This window comes from Crinia signifera, chromosome 7 (assembly GCF_055691185.1).
Source record: "Crinia signifera chromosome 7, ASM5569118v1, whole genome shotgun sequence".
Lineage (NCBI taxonomy): Eukaryota > Metazoa > Chordata > Amphibia > Anura > Myobatrachidae > Crinia > Crinia signifera.
In genome coordinates, this window is record NC_139223.1 from 181,107,764 (window position 1) to 181,132,943 (window position 25,180).

General features: G+C 47.6%; 1 protein-coding gene across 1 annotated transcript in view; it reads left to right on the plus strand.

Annotated features, from left to right (window-relative positions):
- Positions 1 to 25,180, plus strand: part of DRC11 (dynein regulatory complex subunit 11) — a 138,613-nt gene that overhangs the window by 78,700 nt on the left and 34,733 nt on the right. Inside the window, exons 7-8 of the mRNA XM_083154557.1 lie at positions 16,418 to 16,502; positions 22,158 to 22,289. Of these exons, the coding sequence (XP_083010683.1) occupies positions 16,418 to 16,502; positions 22,158 to 22,289 (217 nt within the window). The remainder of the gene's footprint in view (positions 1 to 16,417; positions 16,503 to 22,157; positions 22,290 to 25,180) is intronic.

The following is a 25,180-nucleotide window of genomic DNA, read 5'->3' on the forward strand; positions in this document are numbered from 1 at the left end:
TTATGGAGCTTCTGTGTGTAAAGATTTATAGGTTTGCTGACACTAATGAACACGTCGGGGCAGTCTACATGGGGTTCAGGCGGAACTCCTGAGTTCTTTGTTTTTTCATGCACAGTTGAATATGGATAAATTAGAGGTATTGAAAGTCAGATGGGTAAAGGACGGTGCAGCCCGTGGGTCATTTATCAGTGTTTCAGAGTAGCTGTGGTGCACATTTGGATATAATCGCAGTGACATCTGTACACATTTCAACTTGTGATTGCTCTTTGGAGATCTCTTGCCTTTTAACCCAAATCCTTAGCCTTTATAAGCTTACGGTGTTTTCTTAACTACTATATCATGGACACAAGCACGAATCCACAGAGCACAGACATCAGCATGGAACAGTGTTAATCATCAGTTTGTCAGCCTGAGCATTGTGTATTTAGAGAAGTACGGTATTGCACAGTGCATGGAAGCGTCTGTGCAATACTGTACAACTAATATGCAAATGCTTCGGTGCTGCATTTAAAGACGCAACGTCGGACCACTATCATGACCATTGGTTGCGGTGATTACAGCCCTCGATCATGATGATTGTTCTTTCTATCTTTCTTTTGTACCTGTAATTATTTGCCAACTCTCTGGTGCACCTCCAAGATGATCTACTCAGGAATTGGATCCCCTATGTAATTGGCCAAAATTTGCTCTTCTCTTATTCAATTATTTGGCTAAGGTGGACCCCCCCCCCTCCTTTTTCCTCTAGATCAGGCATGGGGAACCTTTAGCCCTCCAGCTGTTGCAGGGCCAAAGGTTCCCCATCCCTTTTGTTGAGGTGCAGATACCTTGGGTTGGGCATTTGAATTCAAACTGTTTTACCGGTGGTCTTCTTCTTAAAAGCCACGGTCTTCTCTGGATGGTGCCGTTAAGTCAGTGTTAACTGTTGCCATGCCATAGTTGCTTTTTGGTTCAAAGAGAGGTGAAAACACGGTCTCCATGATTGGGTTGCCCATCGAGCATCATTGTCTAGCAACCATTGATGGTCTGTTGGTGATGATCAATGGTTTTACCTTTTTGGATGGCAGCCTGGTGGACTTCACTTCCGCACGTTTTGCAGGGCTTTCTCTTGCTTCATCGGGAGTGTACGCTGCAAGTGTACAGTACTTTTCTATGAACAGTCTAGTGTTTTAAAGGAATATGTTTTCTCTGAAGAGGTTCCAACCAAATAACAAAATATGGAACTACAAACATTTAAAACTATAGGAATGCAAGTTTTTTGTATAACCTATATAACATAATAGCAATATATTCCTAGAAAAGAAAAGCACTAGACTTTGTGACTGTTATCTTATGTGTTTGCAGCAGTGTAGGTGATGTAGCCGTGATTTGTGTTTTGTGCTGATGCAAATCTATTTAAAATTCACATTTCAGCCGAAAACCTCAGTTTTAATTAAACTTTTTCCGCTGCTTATTACGGAGGCAGCTCTTTGTCAGCGTTTTCAAGCTCACACGTTGAATGTGTGACTGCCGATCCCTAGGTGAGATGAATACGCTTAGCTGTTCCCGAGGAGGTGAAATCTGCCTCTATCCATACACACAATATTGTTTATATATTTATTTCAAACTGTATATATACTGTGGCAGATACAGCATACTTCCACATGAGGATTATGTGGAAAATCCAGACCATGTATTAGAGCAGCAGCAGGAAATTTAGATCCAGTCCAGGTTTTCTAACTGATGCGATCAGAGTTGGGCCTATTGGCAGCACCTGTGGCTTTCTGATATAAGTGTTTCCAGGGCAGGAGGTCATTGCTCCTGATGGTGAAATAGCTGCCCAGGTGATAGGCCGGGGGTGTGGACTATGGTAGGGACCACTGGAACATACTGAGGAGTTTGTACTATGCTGTGACATCTGTATGCTGCAATGCTGTAACTATGCTTGCTTATTCTGTTTACCTGGTATACTGATTACCTGGTACAAAATCAAGACCAAGGGCGGTATTCAATGACGTGAATCGTTGGTCACGGCGATTCTGATTTCAGATTCGCCAGCCATTCACCGGTTTTTTTACGTCGATTCGCCAAGCGTAGGGATTCGTCGGGAGTCGCCGGGACTAGCTGTGTCACCCTATTCAACGTGGCTGAGAATCGCCGCCCCCAACGGCGATTCTCAGCCAATCCGGCGTTTCCCTAAACAGCTTCAGTACTGTAAGAAATTGCAGTGAAATGCAAGAAAAATGCAAATTACCCTGAAAAAACGATTCCAATACAGCAGACTGCAAAAGCTGTGTAATCTCCGCAAACGCCAAACGAAGGAGTGAGGTGGGGAGGAGAATCATGGGTAAGTGAGGTGCACCATGGGTAAGAACAGTGCTTTGTGGGAGAAAAAAAAAATACCAGAAAAAATTAAATATATATTTGTATAGCACTTCTACGACCATCACATCACACAAGGGCAGCAAATAATAATACATTACACTTGCACAGTTAAATTGAACACTTAAAACCAATTATTTCACAGGTTCCGATAAAAGTTCACCATAAAAAGATGACGAGGGACACTCGGTGAGGAACGGCGATATGAAACAAGAAATAAGAATCGCCAACCTCTCATTGAATACACTTTTGGCGATTCATGGTGATTCCCGTCGACTACCGGCGAATCCCCATGAAAATTCCTATAGACAAAAACCGGCGATTTGTAGAGAATAACATTTGGCGATTGGTGCTTCATTCACCGGTCGTCATCGGCGAATAGAGGTCGTTGAATAGGGTGATTCGCTTTTTCAGCTCCAAAAATCGCCGGCACACACGAAAAAAACACAGAATCGCCATAAAACTTGGCGATTCTGCCTCATTGAATACCGCCCCAAGACTTCATCTTATCCAGTGTATGCGATTCCTATATATATATATATATTGTCGTTTTACTCACTTTTAGGAGCAGATTGATTAGTAGTTTATCTCCCTACTTTTTCTACTTTATCTCTCTCCAGAGCTCAGTACATATGCCATACAAAATCCAACGGTGCAAACTCCCAGAGCGAACGCCTTTGGCGAGTTATACAAATGCCGGAGTTGTGCACTCGCCGGGGCGTTCACAACATGATGGGCAGGCAGGGGGCCGATGCAGGGGAAATGCTGGGCGTAACCCTGCGAACTCAGGCGTGCCCATGCATCCTTGGGACGCATCCTATTGTCACATGACGCCAGCGCCAGTCCCCAAATCGGCATAAAGCGGCCGTCTGAAACGTAAGTATAGACTTACTTTTCAGAGCGAAGGCTGGAAAAATCATTTGATGGTCTGCGACATCGAATGATTTTTCATGCGAGCGGCTGTGTAAGAGTATAAGAGTTCACATCTGCTCGCATGCCAGTTCGGGGATTCGCTCGGTGGGTGGGGGGGGAGCGTTTGGTCGCTAGACAGCAAATATAGCAAGCAGGCCTGAATTGGGCCCTTCATTTGAACAGCATGGGTATAGTCTTTAAGTGCAGAAAATATTAGTGGCAACATGTTATTAGTGTCCTGAGATATCCACAAGGCGGCCGCCGAAAGACTGGTACTAGCTACATGGTGTTCTCCATGGGTTCCACACAATAGACCTTATTAAGGTCATACAGGGACCGATGTTTTACTGCGCATCCGCATTTCTGCGCAGTATGTACGTGACTTCTCTCGGTGACCATTGAGAGATGTGCGAGGTTCCCCCAGCCCTGCGAATGGACGTTACTGCGTAACAACCATTCGCATGCCCTGCGTGTAAATCGCACTTGCAAATGGGTGGTGGCAGCTAACCATTCGCAAGCCTCGGTTTGGTGGACTCGCAAGGCTGCGACTCAGCCAGAATAACCCCCGTTGTGCAGCACTCCAGGAGGTCAGGAAAGCCTCTGTTACAGGTGTGAGTGTAATGAAGAGTGAAGTAACAAATGAAGCTGTGGTCGGAGGGAGGAAATCTCCCAGACATGGCATGAAGTCCCATTAATCCAAGAGGATGTTATCCTTTCAGTTAACCATAGGAGAGCGAGGGCATTACCAGCCCCGTTGGCGTTTTGCACATATCCGCCGCACCTGCGGTGGGGAGATCTATACGGAGTTTTGTTCTTTTCGCTTTCTGCCGTTTGCTGTTTCCAATTGAAACTCCCCACAAAACAGTTATCTGGGTGAGTGCTTTCCCTCTAACGCTTTTTCACTGGATCATGTGGAGTGGAACAGCAGCGTTAATCCCCCTCAGTGCCAGCAAAGGCAGAAACATGGAAAGTTCAGCAACACAAAAAGAGCACGCAGCCCACCCCCATGCCACTTTTACACTCAACACAAAGCCGAGGCTCTTGTTACTAGTACTCATGTTTTTTACCATGTCGAACCACAACCCCAGTCAAATCGGTAAACAGGGACGTCAGCGCCGTCTCTCGCACCTTTCCGTCCTGGAACAGATCTCTTTAGCGCAACCTACCCCCGCCTCCCCCTCCTGGCACAGCAATCTGCAGTTGCTGATGCGGATTAGTAGAAAACACAAGTGGAATCTGTTTAACCCCAATGGGCCAAAGCTTCTTATCTACCATCAAATTCTATGTTTCTGTGTTTAAACGTCTCACGCTCCTCACATGCTTGATTTACCCCGGAGCAGGTTTTCTAATCCCAAGAAAAGAAAGGCAGGCCTCCGAGCCAGACAGGGGATAAATCTCAGTGCAGGACAGAGACGTGGAAATCACAACCTCCCATAAATCAAGTCACCATTAGTGCAAGTGGGAGGTGGCACCAGGGCCTCTATCAGGAGCCTCCAGTTTCCTGCATGCAATCAGCAGGGTGGAATCCTCCTGAGAACCATGATTATAATATATGCCTTAATCCTTGTGTTATTCCCCAAGCATTATGTGCATTGGGAAGGAACCCTCCTCCTTCCTCTCTTATGCTGCCATTGACTTTGGCTGGGAAACAAGTTTCTGGTATTATATTATAGATTTACAGCCAGGAGAGGACTGTTACCGCTAGGTCGGAACAAGTGACCTCTGTGTTCCAATGAGTAGTGATGGCTGTGGCTGTCTTGTCTTGTTAGTAGAGTCTTCTTTCAGGGGCCACAATGCAGAACATCCAGTAGGCGCGGGAGTATATGAAGGTCATCATTCGGGAGTAGGCTGCATGTTTTAACGAGACTGGGTGGTGGTTGGAGAAATCCGCTTATCTCACGTTCATGTTGAAAATTCAAAACATTGTTGGATGATGAGGATAGTGTGTGTGTGTGTGTGTGGGGGGGCTATTTACACCGTTACTCGCTTATTATATGTAGCACTGCAGATCCTAGCAGACCGGTAGTCGGACACCGTTTTATTGTCCTGATCTGCCAGTAGTGGCGCACATCTGTGCTTTCTCACCCACTCCAGTTATATTACCCTCTTACACTCCAGCATACCACAGGTGCTGTGTGATACATATCTGCTCAAGCATCTGTGCTGGTTCTCCTACAGGTACCGGTAGCTTAGTTATGACTTTACAAGGAACAGGAAAGCACTCTATTTGAAAGCTGTATATTTTGAGTTAGATAGTAGCACATCAATGGATTCGGTCTCTGGGTGGTATTGTTACTGGATAGCTGCATAATTGTGCTTTACCTCGGGGAAGGATCACTGTAACAGAATGCAAATAAACAGATGCAGGAGGCTCTGTACAGGATTCTTGCCTATGTTGTATTGAGCACGGAGGAAAAGCGTATCTATTCTTATAGACAGCCTGTATTTCCTCTGTATAACCACACATACCTGTTATTCTTCAGCTCTCATCTTAAATGCTGTGGTATTGGTTAACTTCATCTGAAGGACTACACCCCCCCCCCCTTGCTTGACCAATGGGAGGTATAAATAAAATCGCCCCCAATGCCTACCTGTCAGGGGCATATCCAGGATAGAATGACAGGGGGGGGCACCATGATAAAAGAGGGTTTAGGTGGGGGAGGGGCGGTGTTAGTGGTGCCAGTGTACATGCTAAGAGAGTGGCAGAGAGAGGGTGGGAATGGGATTAAAAATAGGCCCTGGCATTTAAAGTATGCAGGCCCACCATGGCGACAAAAGTGAAGGATGTAGTTGTGCGCGCCCCGAAGGCGCGCTCCAGAAAAGGGTGTGTGGCCACTCAACAGGGGGTGTGACCGTGAGTGTAGTGTACAACACCATATACAACTTCTACACATTATACAACAAAATACTAGACCCTATTATACTTGCCCCTTACACATGATGCCACATGATGTAAAGCGCAACGGAATATGCTGCGCTATATAAGAAACTGTTAATAAATAAATAAATAAACAGGGACATTGTCCACCAAAGGCGCGCATTAAACATTTACACCATAATGTCCATTACACGTTAAGTTACACGCTATTATGCCCATTATGTATTATGCCAAACACTATAATGCCTATTAAAAATGATACTACATAAGTGCTGCTTATCTACATGCTCATTGCCAAGGGATCCATGATCATTGCCAGAGGTTCCATGCTCCTTGCCATTTGGGATTACATGCTCATTGCCAAGGGAGAATACATGCTCGCGTTAAATGGGGGACAGCCGCCAGCAGGGCCGGACTGGGACCAAAAATCGGCCCTGGCATTTTGAGCCCACAGGCCCACCTGCAGCAGGCAGGACCCTTGCGCGGCGAAAAGGGGGTGTGGCCTCATGGAAAAGAGGCATGGCATCACAAAAAAGAGGCATTACACATTATGGCACACACCGCAATGCCCATTACACATTGTGGAACACACCGTAATGCCCATTACAAACTATACCACATAACATAATGCCTATTACACATTATATTACACAGGCATATACTGTGTATATTATAGATAGCTGACCGACACTTGTCCAAAACTTTTGAACTGCCCAGATGCACTCCAAGTAGATATACAGTATAGTGTGTAATACACACAGGCAGCACGCATGGGACTTGTGTTGCCATCTAAAGAAACTGCAGCCCACACCAGCAGATTAAAGACTTAAAGGTCTTTAGTCTGCTGGTGTGGGCTGCAGTTTCTTTAAAACACAACACAAGTCCTATGTGTGCCGCCTGTTTGTATTACACACTAATATATATATATATATATATATATATATATATATATATATAGATATATATAAAAGGACCAACCCCCCACCATGAATTAACAGTACCTGCTATTTGCTTCAGGTGTACCTTGACGATGAGCGCTGCTTCATCCGTCAGTGGGGCCGAGAGCTCATCTAGCTGATTTCAGCAGGCACCGCATGGAATCTTCCTAATAGCCTCCTGATGCACAGCGGCATCTTCAGCGCGGCCGCGCTCTTCAGCAGGGGGAGCCGGGGAAGCCGCCGCGTGTGTGAGGGAAGGGGGAGCAGCAGCCACGGCCCAGGAGACAGGTGAGCTCCAGGCACAGTGGAAGGGGGAACGGCAGCCAGGACAGGGTGCAGGGGGAGCCACGGACTTTGGGGACAGCTCGAGCCCCATAGCAGCTACGTGGGCCGGAAATATACGACATATGTAAATGAGGTGGCTCAGGCTGTCAGCTCATTACAGAGACGCCGCCGGAGACGGTGCTGAGCTGACAGTCAATCAGCCCACCTGGCCATCGGCCCTTCTGGCATTTGCCAGAAGTGCCAGATGGCCAGTCCGGCCCTGGCCGCCAGTCAGAAGTGATAGCCACTGACAGTGGCAGAGCCTGGCTGTATTCAGAACACTGCAGGTCCCGGCTATTTGAAATAATACCCCTTTCACACCATAAAATGCATTCCCAGGTTGGCCCCTTTTACACCAGCCTAGTCCCTGCATTTTCTGAAAACCACCACTCCCCCCCTTTAACCAGTTAGCTTATTTAACCGGCTATATCTTCGGAACCAACTGACCCATTTACATGAGACGGTACTTGTTTCCTAGCACGGCCACAATCGCGGGCATGGGGTGTCATTTTTAGTGGTCTGCGACGCGACCGACGCGATGCCCCCGATTTTCCCATTGAAATGCATTGTAAAAAGTCAATATCGCGTCGGTCGCGTCGTATGCGGCTAAAAAAGGCTTAAATGGTCCAGACGCGATGCCCCCGATTTCCCCATAGGGAACAATGTTAAATGCCTCAATTTAACCGCGATGCCCCCGATTTCCCATACGAATCAATGTTAAATGGCTCAATTTACCCAAATCATCATAGGGAACAATGGTAAATGGGCCAGAAACCCCAAAAAACACCCCTGAACAGTGAAATGTCCCCAAAAAAGTAGTTGACGCCACCCCACGATCAACGCGAACCCGAAGCGTGGCGAGCGCAGCGAGCCCGCGAGGGGCGGCGGTACACGTCCTCCGACCTTTTCATACCCCCACTATCCACGTCGGTGTGGAGTTGAGAATAGAATAGTGTGGCGAGCGCAGCGAGCCACCGAGCCCGAAGCGTGGCGTGCGCAGCGCGCCCCGCGAGGGGACGCGGATACCTTCACAGGTAAACGCGTCCCTTCGCGGGCTTCACAGGTATCCGCGTCCCCTCGCGGGGCTCGCTGCGCTCGCCACGCTTCGGGCTCGGTGGCTCACTGCGCTCGCCACACTATTCTATTCTCAACTCCACGCCGACGTGGATAGTGGGGGTATGAAAAGGTCGGAGGACGCGTACCGCCGCCCCTCGCGGGCTCGCTGCGCTCGCCACGCTTCGGGTTCGCGTTGATCGTGGGGTGGCGTGAACTACTTTTGGGGGGACATTTCACTGTTCAGCTGTGTTTTTTGGGTTTTCTGGCCCATTTACCATTGTTCCCTATGATGATTTGGGTCAATTGAGCCATTTAACATTGATTCCTATGGGAAATCGGAGGCATCGCGGGTAAATTGAGGCATTTAATACCCCTTTTACACCAAAAACCCTGGTCGGACCCTGGTCTTTGAATGCTGGAGTATCCAGGGTCTGACCCTGCTTTATACCCCATTTACACAGCACTTTGACCTGGGTCGGACCTGGGTCTGCACCATTTACACTGAACCTGGGTCAGCCCTGCCTTAAATTATATTTTATATATATATTTATAGAAAAATATATATATATATATAGAAATATATATATATATATATAGAAATATATAATATATAGAAATATAATATATATATATATATATATATATATATATATATATATATATATATCAGGGCTGACCCAGGTTAAGTGTTTTTTTTTTTTTTTAAGGTGCTGGGGGTGCCGGAGGGTACCTGTCCTGCCTGCTGTGCTTGGTGTACCTGGGGGTACCGGGGTGCTGGGGGGTGCAAGGGGTGCTGAAGGTACCTGTCCTGTCTGCGGTCGGATCTCAGCGGAGAAGATGATGTGCGCCGTTGCTGTACCACCCCCCCCCCCCCCTCCTCCCCGGCAGACGGTCCCTGCGGCGTGCGGCGTATGGAGTGTCAGTGGCGGGGGTCCCTCTGGCGCATGGGAACTAGTACTAGTTCCTATGCGCTGGAGGGACCGCCGATACTGACACTCCATACGCCGCAGGGACCGGCTGCCGGATGCGGGGGGGGGGGGGGGGGGGGTGATACAGCAGCGGCGCACATCATCTTCTCCGCTGAGATCCGACCGCAGACAGGACAGGTACCTTCAGCATCCCTAGCACCCCCGTACCCCCAGCACAGCAGGCTGACAGGTACCCCCCTCTCCTCAGTAGCCGCAGGGACCCCCCTCCTCCCGCAGCAGCTGGGAACATCTTCCCCAGCGCTGCACGCTGTGGACCCGCTGCGGGTGCCTGCACCCGCAGCGGGACCATTTACACCGACATTTACACGGGTCCTATCCGTGTTCTACCCAGGTCAGGACCTGGGTAGAGGACCCGTGTAAATGGAAACGGATACCCCCCATTTACACCGCCGCGGATCCGGGTCTGACCCGCCGCTGACCCGGATTTTTCGGCGGTGTAAAAGGGGTATTACATTGTTCCCTATGGGAAAATCGCAGGCATTGCGTCGGTACCATCGCACCCGATTTTTTAGTGCATGCGATGGCCGCGATGCCCCCGATTTTTCCTCACGATGCCCACGATCATGATCGTTGTGGCCGTGCTAGGAAACAAGTACCCATGAGACAAATATCATATTAAATAGCTTTTGAGTGGGCTTTGAATGATTTTGGTCCAGTGAAACTGGAATGTTTGGTTCCAGAGTAATCTGCCCTCAAAAAACATGAAATTACATTTCAAAAATAAAAAAAATCGGTTTACATGCAATATCTCTGGAGGCCATTGACAGATATGGACCAGCCTGGTATCATATTGAAGGCCCAGCAATTTGAAATTGAATGAGATCAACCACAAGCTTCTGTAATGCCAGGGGAGGAACTGACAGCCGTCGGAACCAGGTGGGGGTCAGAATTGACGGGTCCCATATAATCCTATGGGGGAAAAACGTTACAGCTTTGCCAGGCGATATCTCCGGTTCCCGGAGGGCTAGAGAAATGGGGCTGGGCTCGTTGGAAAGCTCTGGTCATCAGCTACAAAATGAATGACAGGGGGGCATGTGCCCGGGTGCCCCCCCCCCCCCCCTGAATCCGCCACTGCTACCTGTTAAACTACACTTGGTCTTGTCACAAATGTTCCCATGGATGACTCAGTGAAGATGGACCCTTCTGTAATGGGTCATATAATGCCCTGACTGCATCCATGCCCCCAAACACTAGGTAACCTCCTGATACCGGAAGCAGGTTTCCCCTTTTTTTTTTGGGGGGGGGGGTGTTTTGCTTGTTTGCTGAAAATTTGACTGTTATTAGAAAAGGTTTCCATTTTTTCAAGGATGAGATGGGCTAAGCTTTGAAATTGATAAAATGAAGAGCGATAAACCACAATCAGCTCCTAACTGTCATTTTTCAACGCATGTTGCATGCCAGTTAGGAGCTGACGATTGGTCCTTTATCACTCTCCATTTTATCACTTTTCAAGGTTTGTACATCTGGCTCCAGGAGATCTGGAAACACTGGTCGGAACGCACGATGCCGCCACAACTGGAATAGGGCACTTGATATAAATTGGGCCCAGCTAATTATCTGTCCACTGAGCGCATTATTTCATACTCCTTGATTGGCGCACTTCTCCCTGCTCTTGTTTTTGTCTTTACAACAATGGCCAGTAATCTCTAACGGATGGAATTAAACGTTTCCCACTTCTGTCCTGACTGTTCTGCTCAGTTAGGCCTTTCGTTACTGTTCACTCGTTAAAGTTACATTCTGACCTTTCAGACGACCAAGTAGATGCACTTCATGAGAAATGTGTTTGCTATTTGGTGTCACAGACAAGTGCACACACTTCATCAGATTTGTGGACACAAGCTACAGCGCAGGACAGCTATTAGGCAGTAGTATGAAGGGGCCGTTTCTAGTAGCCAGTAATGCTTGTGTGGATATTACAGAGCTGACATAAAGTCCAGTAGCTGGAAAGCCATAAGCGGTAATATGCTGATGCATACAAGTTCCCCAGGGTACATTAGCAGCAGATGAAAGCACAGGATCACAGCATCGGGAAGCCATGGCGAGACATGCCAAAAGGTCAGGGGCCACAAAAACAAGCTGAGGTCAAGCACAGGTTGGGAATCAGAACAAGCCATGGTCCGTGCCGGAGAATAAGATCACTGGGACCCAGGTTCTGGAGTCAAAGAACATGAGTACCCCTCCTCTCAATTTGAAATATCCACAGTATCCACAGTGGAAGCGAGCGGTATGTGTGTCCTTCTAGTAGCAGAGGAGTAGTGTGCGGTCAGGAATCGGGCCCCTCTGTGTCTGGCCGCTGGCTGTGTACTGTCTCCGGTAGTGGAGGAGTAGTGTGCGGTCAGGAATCGGGCCCCTCTGTGCCTGGCCGCTGGCTGTGTACTATCTCCGGGGTCTCCCTAGTGTTACATGCACTTCTCCGATTTTGCATCAATTCGCACCCCCTCCCCGTGAGTACAGCAAATGGGCATTTCTAATTGGATCTTGGATTTCATGAAACAAACTTGCATTGCAGACTCCGATATAATTTAAATCCCCTCCTTAATGTGCGTGCACCCTGACCTATATATCTCCAGTCGTCGGCCAATGTATACCAAGCGATACGTCTGTGAACGACGTCAATCACAGACATATCACGTCGCCGTTATATGACAGCCAATGGCCAATATAAATCTACGGTACGTGCAGCCTGCCTGTACACTTGCTGCACAAGCCAGCAGTAATGGACAGCGTAACTAGGCTGGCGCAGTTAACAGTTGTGATGTCAGTCAGGACTGAGCAGGCAGCATGTATGCAAGTTAACAGTTGTGATGTCAGTCAGGACTGAGCAGGCAGCATGTATGCAGAACACACTGCCCATCCTTCCAGAGATATATCTGCAGATAGATTCATCTGCAAATATATCTAAAGGTGTGTACCCAGATTTAGAGTAGATTACCCAGGTGGCCTCGCCCACATTGCATTTCTATGATATGGGGGTGATTCAGTAAGGCTCGCTAAGCAGTGGTTGTTCACTGTGTAGCAAGCCCATAGATGCCACCCAGCCGAAAAGTCAGCCTTCCCCCTCCTGCCCCCACCGCCAAATCCCCTCAGTACCATGCGAGGGGATGTATGTGATCACATGCGCTGATGCCATGTGACATCAGTGGCACTACACATGCTCAAATGCAGAGCCGCACAATCGGTCACCGGAGCAAATACTCAGGGACTGATTGATCCTGAATCAGGCCCATGATTTGTTCCTTACATGCTGTAAATGAATAATTGCATTGTCTTACATCGGTACACGTGTCCTGCTTTTGTATTGGTCATATCCACAGCACCTGTATAGATACATTGGCCCTTATTCTGGTTCACTCGCAAAGGCAAATTCCTTCTCAAATGGACAAAACCATGTGCACTGCAGGGGGGCAGATGTAACATGTGCAGAGAGAGTTAGATTTGGGTGAGTTATTTTCTTTCTGTGCAGGGTAAATACCGGCTGCTTTATTTTTACACTGCAATATAGAACTCACTTTGAAGTAAAACCCCCACCCAAATCTAATTCTCTCTGCACGTGTTACATCTGCCCCACCTGCAGCGCAAATGGTTTTGTCCATTTGAGAAGGAATTTGCCTTTGCGAGTGAACCAGAATAAGGGCCTTCTGGGAGAATACTGTATCTAATAGGACTGTAACATATATTATCCCAATCCCACTCTGCTGCCCATATGTGTCATTGTGCGATCCTTTGTGTATGTGCACCGACAAATGTGGGTCTGTGTTTAGTGTCACTATACAATAGTCATTGATAAGAGATCTGTGGGAGAGGAATTCTGGTGCTGGCTCTATACAGGAGGTGTTGATAGGACAGGCAATAAATAATGGTTCCGCCTTTGTTCTTTTAGCTTTGCTTCTCTGGGCAAGCAGATGGGAGGCCGCAGATCAGTGGGTCATGTTGTGTCAGACCCCGCTATTAAGTAAGACGATGCTGGTGAATGAAGAAGAAGTCTTGTATACCCTCATTCCCTGCTGCCTTTCAGCTTGTGTTCCGTCAGTTCCCACCATTAATAAGTGAGGCCTGCCAGAGACGGCTCAGCAGTGGCCACATAGAGATCAGTCATTGGAGGGCTGGATGTCCGATCTCACCTCTCTCAGGGGACTGGATCACAAATATGGCAGGCAAGGCCTGAATACTACCATTACTTACCGCTGCATGTAGCGATTCTACTTCTCGGGCTAATTATCATTGCTGACACGATCCCAGCGAAGGCTGACGATCATTTTAGCTAATGGGTCCAAGATCTGAAAAACATTTGTTTTCCGAGGATTGAATGCATGGATCCATTTAATAACTAGGCCTCTCCATGCCAGTATCAATGTGGTATTATATAGTGTGACGTGGAAGCACAAACACTGGGTCAGATGAAGTCTTGGGCTTTTATTTTTGTAGCAGGTGAACAGCGTACCTGGTGATCAGCACAGCAAGGATGGTTACAGCAATTTTTTTTTTTTGTTTTCAGTAAGTCACTTAAGCTTAGTTCTAAGACAGAATGGGTTACCCAAGTCATATATCTGCTCAGTACAGACAGCATAACCCCGTTCAGTACCCTGTATGCTGGTTGTGCTCTTCATCTGTGCAACTTGGAAATGGGCAGCTGTTCCTTGGTGAGGTTTATTTTATTAAAGGTCACATCAGTGCACCCGCCGCTTATGCACAGTGATGGCAGCCATTTTGTGGGCTGATCATAGATTGGTGGTTGAGCAGCCTATCAGCTCGCTACATACTTACATACTCCTCCCACACTACATACTCCTCCCACACTACATACTCCTCCCACACTTCCAGGACAGTAGCCCACTTCCTGGTTCCCATAGAGCTTCCCAGTGAAGTGGGCAGTCCGGGATTGATGACTTGCCTCACTTTGTCATGGCCTTGCTCCTGCTAACCTATGCAGCAAATCATGGCACAGGGTAGGAGCGTTGTAGCGATGACTTAATACCCTGTCTGCATGACCATGCAACAAACTCCTTCGTCATAACTTGAGATCTATTGTAAGTGTCACTATCTCCATGGATTCATTTCCTTTTGCAAAAGACATTTTTATTCCCTTGATCTCTTGATTGGAAACAAAATTATCGGGCACTCCAACCACCTGTATTGTGGGGCATTGTGGGTCTTGCTCTCTATGTGAATGACTATAAGTGGGCCCCTATAGTAAGATTGATACTAGGAAATCATTAAATCAGCAGGTTTTACTGTATATTTATGGTATGAATGTGCGCTACATAAAATACATTATTGTCAATGTTATATACAGATGAAGCGCCTCTCAGCCAGTGCCGGGGCTCGCCAGAATGCCGGAGAGCTGGCGCTCCATCTGACTGTGACGTGCGAGCATCTCTCACCGTCTCTCACGCACCCGTGTCCGGGGTGGCGGGGGACGCGAATCCTGCCCATCTCTGCTTCGGGGAGGTAGCGGCGATCGGCAGGCAGCTCCGTTGCGCGAACGTCCCCTTCCGGAGGCTGGCGGTTGGCAGTGCAACCGCCAGACTACCGCTGGATAAGAGCGGCTCCATCTGTAGGACCCTCATATCTGGATGATGTTTGGCTTTATGAGCAAACAATGACTCGCTAGCTCTATAAGGTAGGACCTATCAGGGCCAGACTAGGCCACAGGGGTACAAATCCCAGTTGGCCCACCGCCTTCTTTAGGGATCAAGTTCCAGACTATGCACTTGAGTTATGGATATGTCTCCAACTGCACAGGGCTATGGCAGTGGCGTAGCTTTGTTTGGGGCGCCCCCCCCACCGTTAATGGGGGGACGCCCCCCCCCCTCCCCCCTCCGGCCCCCCGTGCCTGCCCCCCGTGCCCCCTGTGCCCCCTCCCCCCATTGCCGCATGCTTACCTGTCCGCACGTCCCGGCTCCCCTCCTGGCTTCAATAAATTCTATGCAGACGGACCACGATAAAATGGCCGCCCCCATACCGCAGACAGTTTCAGAGAACACTCTGCTTTATGGGGCGGGCATTTTATCGTGGTCCGTCTCCATAGCATTGATTGAAGCCAGGAGGGGAGCCGGGACGCGCGGACAGGTAAGCATATGGGGGGCGGGGGGATTACTATAGCACCGCAGCCCCCCCCCGGCGCCCCCATATGCACAGCGCCCCCCCCCCCCCGCGACCGCGGGGGCTGCGGTGCTACAGTTACGCCACTGGGCTATGGTGTATTTTCTACAGTGCATTCCTGATATTCCTCTGGTACTATAAATTTCTTTATACATTTATTTATTAAGGGGCCTAGAGACTCTCTAATACAGGGGTGTCAAACTCAAATTCATCGGGGGCCGCATCAGCAGTTTGGTCACCCTCAAAGGGCCGGTTGTATCTGTAGGTCCCCCTGTATAATTATAATGCCATGACACCACAGGCTGCTCCCCCTGTATAATATAAAATGAATGCCATGACACCACAGGCTGCTCCCCCTGTATAATAATAATGCCATGACACCACAGACTGCTCCCCCTGTATAATATAATAAAAGTAATGCCATGACACATAAATGATTACATTTTTATGGTCGGCCCTTCATGCTCCAGTCCGACACTGGGTCCTACTGTAGTTTGTTGGATAAGCTTGTTTTGTAATGTGGTGATGGAGTAATTAGGGGTGTGGCATAACGGCTTGACAGTTTGGATTCTGACAGTATACCGATATCGGAATCCCAACTGCCAGAGAGGGGGGGGGGGCAAGCGCAAAGAAGCCCCTTGCTGGCTCAGTAGCGAGGGACGATAGCCCTGTCAGTCGGGATCCCGACTGTGGGGCATTTGAACAGTCGCGATTCCGATGTCTGTATACTGTTGGACCTTCATCCTGCACCCATATAAGATGACCGGGGAACATAAATGATATTTTTGCATGGTCATATTTTACTACAACGTTCTATAATGGATTTATTAATCCACATTTATTCTATTCCTCTCTATTAGACATGCAACGGGAAAGTTCCCTGAGCTTCCTGATGAAGAGGATGGTGGATCCAAGGTGATCTTTGCCCAGAAGACTCCAGAACAGGTACCATCAACTCCCATCATGTACATTATCCCTGTTACTTGTCCTGTTACCAGCCAGAGCAGAGGAGGCACGGGGTGGGGGGTGCAGTCTGTCTGTGTTCCTAGGAGACTGATTCCTTCCTATACCTTGTCCCAGCTGTCAGCTGTCACTTTGTGTCACCGCACAATAAAAGACGGGATACAATGTAACATTTCCCTCCCTGGCTCCTGCAGGCCGTAGTCTTTTCTTTGTGGTTTTTATCCCTGTCACTGGATCCGCGGCCTCATAATCCCCCCTCCGCATGTTATTGCCCTGGCCTTGCCTGGGCTTTGTACTCTGGCTCCTGCCTTTGATCCCTGAAGCGATAATAAGTATTAAATGTTAGCATATAATACAGAATACCCCTGGAGAGAGGTGTCTTATTCTACCAGGTCCGGTCTGGACATTGCTCCTATGTCAGATAACTGCTCACTTACAGCCAAGTGGTTTCACATAGGAGACAGACTCCTTCCCGGCTTGTGATGTCTTCATTTCAGAAACTGCAAATGTTGTATGTTAGTTCTATAGACTAATAAAACCGACGATCGTGTTCCGTAATAGCAATGATACGCATTAGTAATAGCCGTCCTGTATCCTGCTGTCACTACAGCCTGGACAGTCTAAAGGATATTACAGCTGTAATGCACGTTACAGAAACTGAGAAAGAAGGGGCTACGGGGGAAATGAAATAAGGCGATCTTAAACTGGGTCAATAATATAGAATTTGTAGCATACATATTGTGACCAGATGGAAGCAATCAAGGAGATTCCCCAGCATAAAAACACAGCAAGGATAAGGATAAAACCTAGCCTTTAATCATATAAATGAGACGGTAATGCAGTGATAGCCCCAGTGAGCAAATCAAAGACATGTGTGTAGCCCAGGCCTGGAAGTAAACGATGGGCTGTGTTATATCGCTAAGGACGAGGACGTCAAATCCCAGGTTATTGAACATGAATATTGAGCAAGCCGGGATTTAGGGAAGTGGAAAAGAAAACTACCTGGGACGAAGTCCTAGGATCATGATCGTGCTCTTTACCCGGGTCGGGGATGAGACCCGGTAAATTGTCAGGTTGCTAGGCCCGTCAAATTCCTGGGTCCGCTTTGGAAAAAGGGTATAAGTGTATTACTAAGAGGTTATAGGCCGGGGTGTAATGGGAGCCGGGGGAAAAATTGCACGAAATTAGACATTATAACGTCTGACCTTTTCCCGGCACTCGGACAATGTAATGGTGGGCGTCTTTAACAATCCAGAAGCAAATCAGATCCGACATGTCACTGTGTTTTTATAGCAGGAAGCGTCCGACTTTTTCAGACCAATCAGAACGCGTCGTATTTTATACAGTTTCAGGTAGGAGGTAAGTTAGAAACTCTCATACAAAATAGCTCCATAAAGTCAGACATAATTTGAGCTGGGGTTTATTTTTTGTTCTATTCGGCCAAACACTGTTATGCAGATACATTCGCAATTACACACAGAATATAGGCATGCTGTATATCATTGTATGCTGTTGTCTCTAGGGAAGCCAATCCCGGGGCATTTTTTCAATCCCGGAATTCGGGATTGAAAAATGCCCAATCCCGGGATCCCGGGATTGGCTTCCCTACTGTTAAAAACCCACCTCGGCCGCCCCGCATATTTACTTACAGATGCGTGGTGCGGCCGGGTGGGTGGGCGAGATGGGGTGATGGAGCCCGGGCTGGTCCGCTGGTGGCCCGGTGTGCCGGCAGGTCCGCTGCTTGGCGGGCGGGCTTTCTGGTCCGGGAACAAGACGGCTGGGCAGGCTGATCCGGGGACAGCCCGGGCTGGTCCACTGGTGGCCCGGTGTGCCGGCAGGTCCGCTGCTGGGTGGGTGGGCTGGTCCGGGGACAGGATGCAGGCAGACAGCCTGTGCGGCCTGAGCAGCGTGACCTCTGACGTCGTCACGCTGCGCAGAGCCGCACTGCCCGGGACGGGAGAAGCCGGGCAGCTGCTGAGCACCCGCTCAGACGCTGCCCGGCATTAGACTGCGCATGCGCAGTCCAATCCCGAAATCCCGGGATTGGAAACTCCAATCCCGGGATTGAAATACCGGTGTTTTGGGGGCCAAATCCCGGGATTCCGCGGATCCCGATCCCGGGATTGGCCACCCTAGTTGTCTCATTGGTGTAACACAGGTGCTTATACTACTGCTCTCTCCTGGTGTTACCCAGGCACATATACAGGTTGAGTATCCTTATCCATTATCCAAATTATTCCAATACTGTACTTTTTCCTTTTTTTTTTTTTGCTAAAATCAGTACTGGGGACATCCTTAACTGGCACTACTGGGGACATGATCTGTAACTGCCACTACTGTGGACATGATCTGTAACTGGCACTACTGGGGACATGATCTGTAACTGGCACTACTGGGGACATGATCTGTAACTGGCACTACTGGGGACATGATCTGTAACTGGCACTACTGGGGACATGATCTGTAACTGGCACTACTGGGGACATGATCTGTAACTGGCCCTACTGTGGACATGATCTGTAACTGGCACTACTGGGGACATGATCTGTAACTGGCACTACTGGGGACATGATATGTAACTGGCACTACTGGGGACATGATATGTAACTGGCACTACTGGGGACATGATATGTAACTGGCACTACTGGGGATATATGTAACTGGCACTACTGGGTACATGATATGTAACTGACACTACTGGGGATATGATATGTAACTGACACTACTGGGGACATGATATGTAACTGGCACTACTGTGGACATGATCTGTAACTGGCACTACTGGGGACATGATATGTAACTGGCACTATTGGGGACATGATATGTAACTGGCACTACTGGGGACATGATCTGTAACTGGCACTACTGGGGACATGATATGTAACTGGCACTACTGGGGACATGATATGTAACTGGCACTACTGTGGACATGATCTGTAACTGGCACTACTGGGGACATGATCTGTAACTGGCACTACTGGGGACATGATATGTAACTGGCACTACTGGGGACATGATCTCTAACTGGCACTACTGGGGACATGATCTCTAACTGGCACTACTGGGGACATGATATGTAACTGGCACTACTGGGGACATGATCTGTAACTGGCACTACTGGGGACATGATCTGTAACTGGCACTACTGGGGACATGATCTGTAACTGGCACTACTAGGGACATGATCTGTAACTGGCACTACTGGGGACATGATATGTAACTGGCACTGCTGGGGACATGATCTGTAACTGGCACTACTGGGGACATGATCTGTAACTGGCACTTCTGGGGACATGATCTGTAACTGGCACTACTGGGGACATCCTTAACTGGCACTACTGGGGACATGATCTGTAACTGGCACTACTGGGGACATCTGTAACTTTTGCAGCATTTTATTTATTAACAGTTTCTTATATAGCGCATACATATTCCGCAGCGCTTACAGCATTGTGAGTCAACCAGAATGGCCCCCATGTCATAGAGCAGGGGAGGCCAAACAGTTCTTCGAGATCTACCAACGTTCTACATTTCCCAGATCACCTAGCTGGTGCACAGGTGTCGTCATTACTAACTGTCACATTTCCCAGATCACCTAGCTGGTGCACAGCTGCAGTCATTACTAACTGTCACATTTCCCAGACCACCTAGCTGGTGCACAGCTGTAGTCATTACTAACTGTCACATTTCCCAGATCACCTAGCTGGTGCACAGCTGTAGTCGTTACTAACTGTCACATTTCCCAGATCACTTAGCTGGTGCACAGCTGCAGTCATTACTAACTGTCACATTCACCAGATCACCTAGCTGGGGCACAGCTGTAGTCATTACTAACTGTCACATTTCCCAGATCACCTAGCTGGTGCACAGCTGTAGTCATTACTAACTGTCACATTTCCCAGATCACCTAGCTGGTGCACAGCTGTAGTCATTACTAACTGTCACATTTCTCAGATCACTTAGCTGGTGCACAGCTGCAGTCATTACTAACTGTCACATTCACCAGATCACCTAGCTGGTGCACAGCTGTAGTCGTTACTAACTGTCACATTTCCCAGATCACTTAGCTGGTGCACAGCTGCAGTCATTACTAACTGTCACATTCACCAGATCACCTAGCTGGTGTACAGCTGTAGTCATTACTAACTGTCACATTTCGAAGATCACCTAGCTGGTGCACAGCTGTAGTGATTACTAACTGTCACATTCACCAGATCACCTAGCTGGTGCACAGCTGTAGTCATTACTAACTGTCACATTTCCCAGATCACCTAGCTGGTGCACAGCTGTAGTCGTTACTAACTGTCACATTTCCCAGATCACTTAGCTGGTGCACAGCTGTAGTCGTTACTAACTGTCACATTTCCCAGATCACTTAGCTGGTGCACAGCTGCAGTCATTACTAACTGTCACATTCACCAGATCACCTAGCTGGTGTACAGCTGTAGTCATTACTAACTGTCACATTTCCCAGATCACCTAGCTGGTGCACAGCTGTAGTCGTTACTAACTGTCACATTTCCCAGATCACTTAGCTGGTGCACAGCTGCAGTCATTACTAACTGTCACATTCACCAGATCACCTAGCTGGTGTACAGCTGTAGTCATTACTAACTGTCACATTTCGAAGATCACCTAGCTGGTGCACAGCTGTAGTGATTACTAACTGTCACATTCACCAGATCACCTAGCTGGTGCACAGCTGTAGTCATTACTAACTGTCACATTTCCCAGATCACCTAGCTGGTGCACAGCTGTAGTCGTTACTAACTGTCACATTTCCCAGATCACTTAGCTGGTGCACAGCTGTAGTCGTTACTAACTGTCACATTTCCCAGATCACTTAGCTGGTGCACAGCTGCAGTCATTACTAACTGTCACATTCACCAGATCACCTAGCTGGTGTACAGCTGTAGTCATTACTAACTGTCACATTTCCCAGATCACCTAGCTGGTGCACAGCTGTAGTCGTTACTAACTGTCACATTTCCCAGATCACTTAGCTGGTGCACAGCTGCAGTCATTACTAACTGTCACATTCACCAGATCACCTAGCTGGTGTACAGCTGTAGTCATTACTAACTGTCACATTTCGAAGATCACCTAGCTGGTGCACAGCTGTAGTGATTACTAACTGTCACATTCACCAGATCACCTAGCTGGTGCACAGCTGTAGTCATTACTAACTGTCACATTTCCCAGATCACCTAGCTGGTGCACAGCTGTAGTCGTTACTAACTGTCACATTTCCCAGATCACTTAGCTGGTGCACAGCTGCAGTCATTACTAACTGTCACATATCCCAGATCACTTAGCTGGTGCACAGCTGCAGTCATTACTAACGGTCACATGTTCACACCTGCTGCATTCATTCCTACTATAGATCCACAGGCTGCCTGAGACACATGAACTGTTGGTAGATCTTTTACGGTGTCCCAGTGAAAACTCATGTTGACCATGTATATATTAACCTTCAGCTTGTGTCGACCTTCTGGCAATGTCGACCTATGGTATGTCGACCATTTTCAGGTGACGGCCTAGTCACTGTTAACCAATAGTGACATTGTTGCCCCACTTTAGCGTAACCTCCGACATTAATGCTCTGCTCCCCTTCTCTCTGTCGCACTGTGCGTGTAGGTTGCTGCCGAGCTCGCTGCTAAAGATGAAGCCAAAGAGAAAAAGAAAAAGGGGAAGAAAGAGAAAGGGGAGAAGAAACAAAAGAAGGAAAAAGATAAAGCCAAAGGGAAAAAAGGAAAAGTGAAGGAGAAGGTAAGAAGACAGCTGCGCAATGGGGAGGGGGGCTAATACTTTATTGGTGCCCAGTGAATTTGTATCAGGTTTTATGAGCGCAACAGATATATCCACACAGCATAAAAGTGCAGTAACCGGTGTCAGATGCCAGCAGAAATATGTAGTAGCCAGTTACATGCGGCTTACTGCTAGTACTGCTCACATACAGACACATTAGCCGGAATGCATTCACAACGCGCAGTGAAAAGTCTCATCGCAGCACCGATATGCACACAGCTCTTACGCAGCAACATTCCTCTGGTGCCAGCATTCTGGGTAATCTGCGCTTCCTTCTGACACCTCCATAGCCAAAGGCAAAGGATTCTCAGTCGCACTGTCCCCATATCATGCTCTGCACTCATATACTGTACACTCAGGTTCGCAGAGACTTCCTGGGCAGATAACAACTGATTCATATCCCAATAATAAAACAATCACTGCTCAAAATTCAAAAACCGTTAAAGAATAACTGGCACTCAGTTATCTGTAACTAGATATAATTATGCTAAATGTCCTAATTTGTTATTGGTTCTTAAAAGTAGCTTTAAAGCAATTGATTTATAATAAAAGCTCAGTTTTATATGTGTAATAAAATGCTTAAGGTTAAATATGTTAATGAAAAATGTGCTGAAGATCAATACCCTCCAATGAGGGGACTAGGGCGGTCCTAGATCTTACCTATTGTCCGGGAATGTGCAGGAGGGTCCAGAATTTTGTTAAACACCCTCGACTCAGAAGTATCATGTGATGAGGCAATACCCAACAAATGATGCTTTGTTTTGCTGAATTTTGCCATGAAGGGCAGCGCCCTGTTGAGTCAAATCGTGTCTCCTTGCCCCCCCCCACACACACACACACACACACACATACACACACACCTGACCCGACCAAGATCTCCTGTAGGGCAGAAACAAAAACGGTACAAATGACACCTTCACCCAAATCACTCACTACACCCCTGCTGGTGACCCATAGAACGTCTTCAATTGGAGCACATGATTCGCTTCCTTCTTGCATCCAACCAGGCCCTTGGCACAGCCAGAGCACCAGAGGCTGCTCCAATAGGTAACTGCTCTTGGGTCTCCACCATTCTTGTTAAGGCTCAACAAGAAGGAGGAAAGATTGTGGCTTGTGATTGGTCCTCCTGCTCACACGCCCACTCCGTCACCCTCATTAATTAGGTGGTACTGTGGCTTTAAGACAAAAATGAGGTTACATAGAGAAAATCTGAACCTTTTAATGAATGAAGGAATGCTAGGACTAAACCTCCAACAATTTGGTTGTACAGTGCATGAGTTCCTGAGCAGGTCACACAGTCTCCACTCTAATAAAACCTGCATTGTTTTAGTGGCTATAAACAGCAGGCACTCAGTGGCTGAATTCCCCTTTGGGTACAGGTAATATAGTTAAAATATGCTGCATTTGTAATTTAGATCAGTCCGCGCTAACCGTGCTGTCAAGCAAAGCCACTGGAAAACATTATCAGTTCTTATGTTCCATTATAGCAGCTCACGTAAACCAGATGATTTAGGACATTTTAAACGGGTCGGCCTGCATTCAATTTAGTTCTAACGTTGAGGTAAGAAGAAAGCTTTCCCAATAGCGCCTTTGTTGTCTTTTTCATTCAGATTTACGTTTCTCTGCAAAACTTGTGTTCTATTCATAAGATTTGCGATCAATCAAACGTTCGGGAATATGGGAAGTGAAGTCCAGCACAAGCTTTGGCACTGGAACTGAATCACTTACACATTCTGTACAGAAGGTTTTAATTCACGGAGCAGTGCGTATGTGCGCACCATAGACTGGACTCCGAGAGCCATTAGCGTTATTATTTCACAATGTTTTTTAACCTTTTTATATATCGGGAATCTTAAAGTGGGGAGAGCGCGAGAGGGGGGTACTGGAAGAGGAAGAGGGGGGGGGGGGGGATCTCACGGAACTTTCTATGCTTTACTGGGAAACATTCTGCATCAGCAACAATCTTAGACTGCCATAGGGGACACAATCATTACTTTACGCTATCAAAATGTATTAGCAAGTAACGAAGTATAATGCAGTCCACATGGTATGTGTCAGAAACATCAAATTAGTCCTATTAAGGCTTCAGTCCATGTGGCACTGTTGTTTAGTGTCAGGCGGAGCGGATCAGTGTATCAGTAGTCTTATAGCTCACAGTGAATACCTCAGTGGCAGAACCTGCATACTTTGTGTTATTGTACTAGAGGCTGTTGTGCGTTCTGGGTACGTTATCCAGCTGTAAACCTGTTGTTGGCAGCCTTGATTGCCGCAGATGGTGCACAATTACTTTTCCAATTACATATAGCCGGTCACAGTTATGTCTGGTCTCGTCTGTTATAATTTTTTTTAACAAATCTATAATAAGTAAACAATTGCTTTTTTTAATGCAATAAGTTAGCCGTGTACAGATGAACCCGAGACAAAGGTAAAGAAAATGTTACACTAGAATTGGGCAGCACAGTGGCGTAGTGGTTAGCAGTGGGTTCAGATAGCATGTTCTCCTAGTGATTCGTGGGTTTGCACCATGTGTTCTGGATTCTTCTCAAACTCCAAAAGCTTAAGCAGGCCACACACCTTAGGAGAGGCATAGCTCTGGGAGACAATGGAGTGAATGCCGCCGGGCTCATGCTGGCAAGGGGGCACCTCTCCTCCCCTTCAAGTTTGCATCAGTTAGCCCATTGGATTTAACCAATTTTTAACAATTTAGTTACAAGTGTGTGTGCGTATGTGTATGTGTGCAGAGGTGTTTTAACAGAGGAGGGGGCCAGTGTATAAACTCTAGGTGGGCCCTCTACTCTTCACGTCGATGTACACTTTGGTATTGTGCTGGTCTCTGCAAACATGGCGTCCGC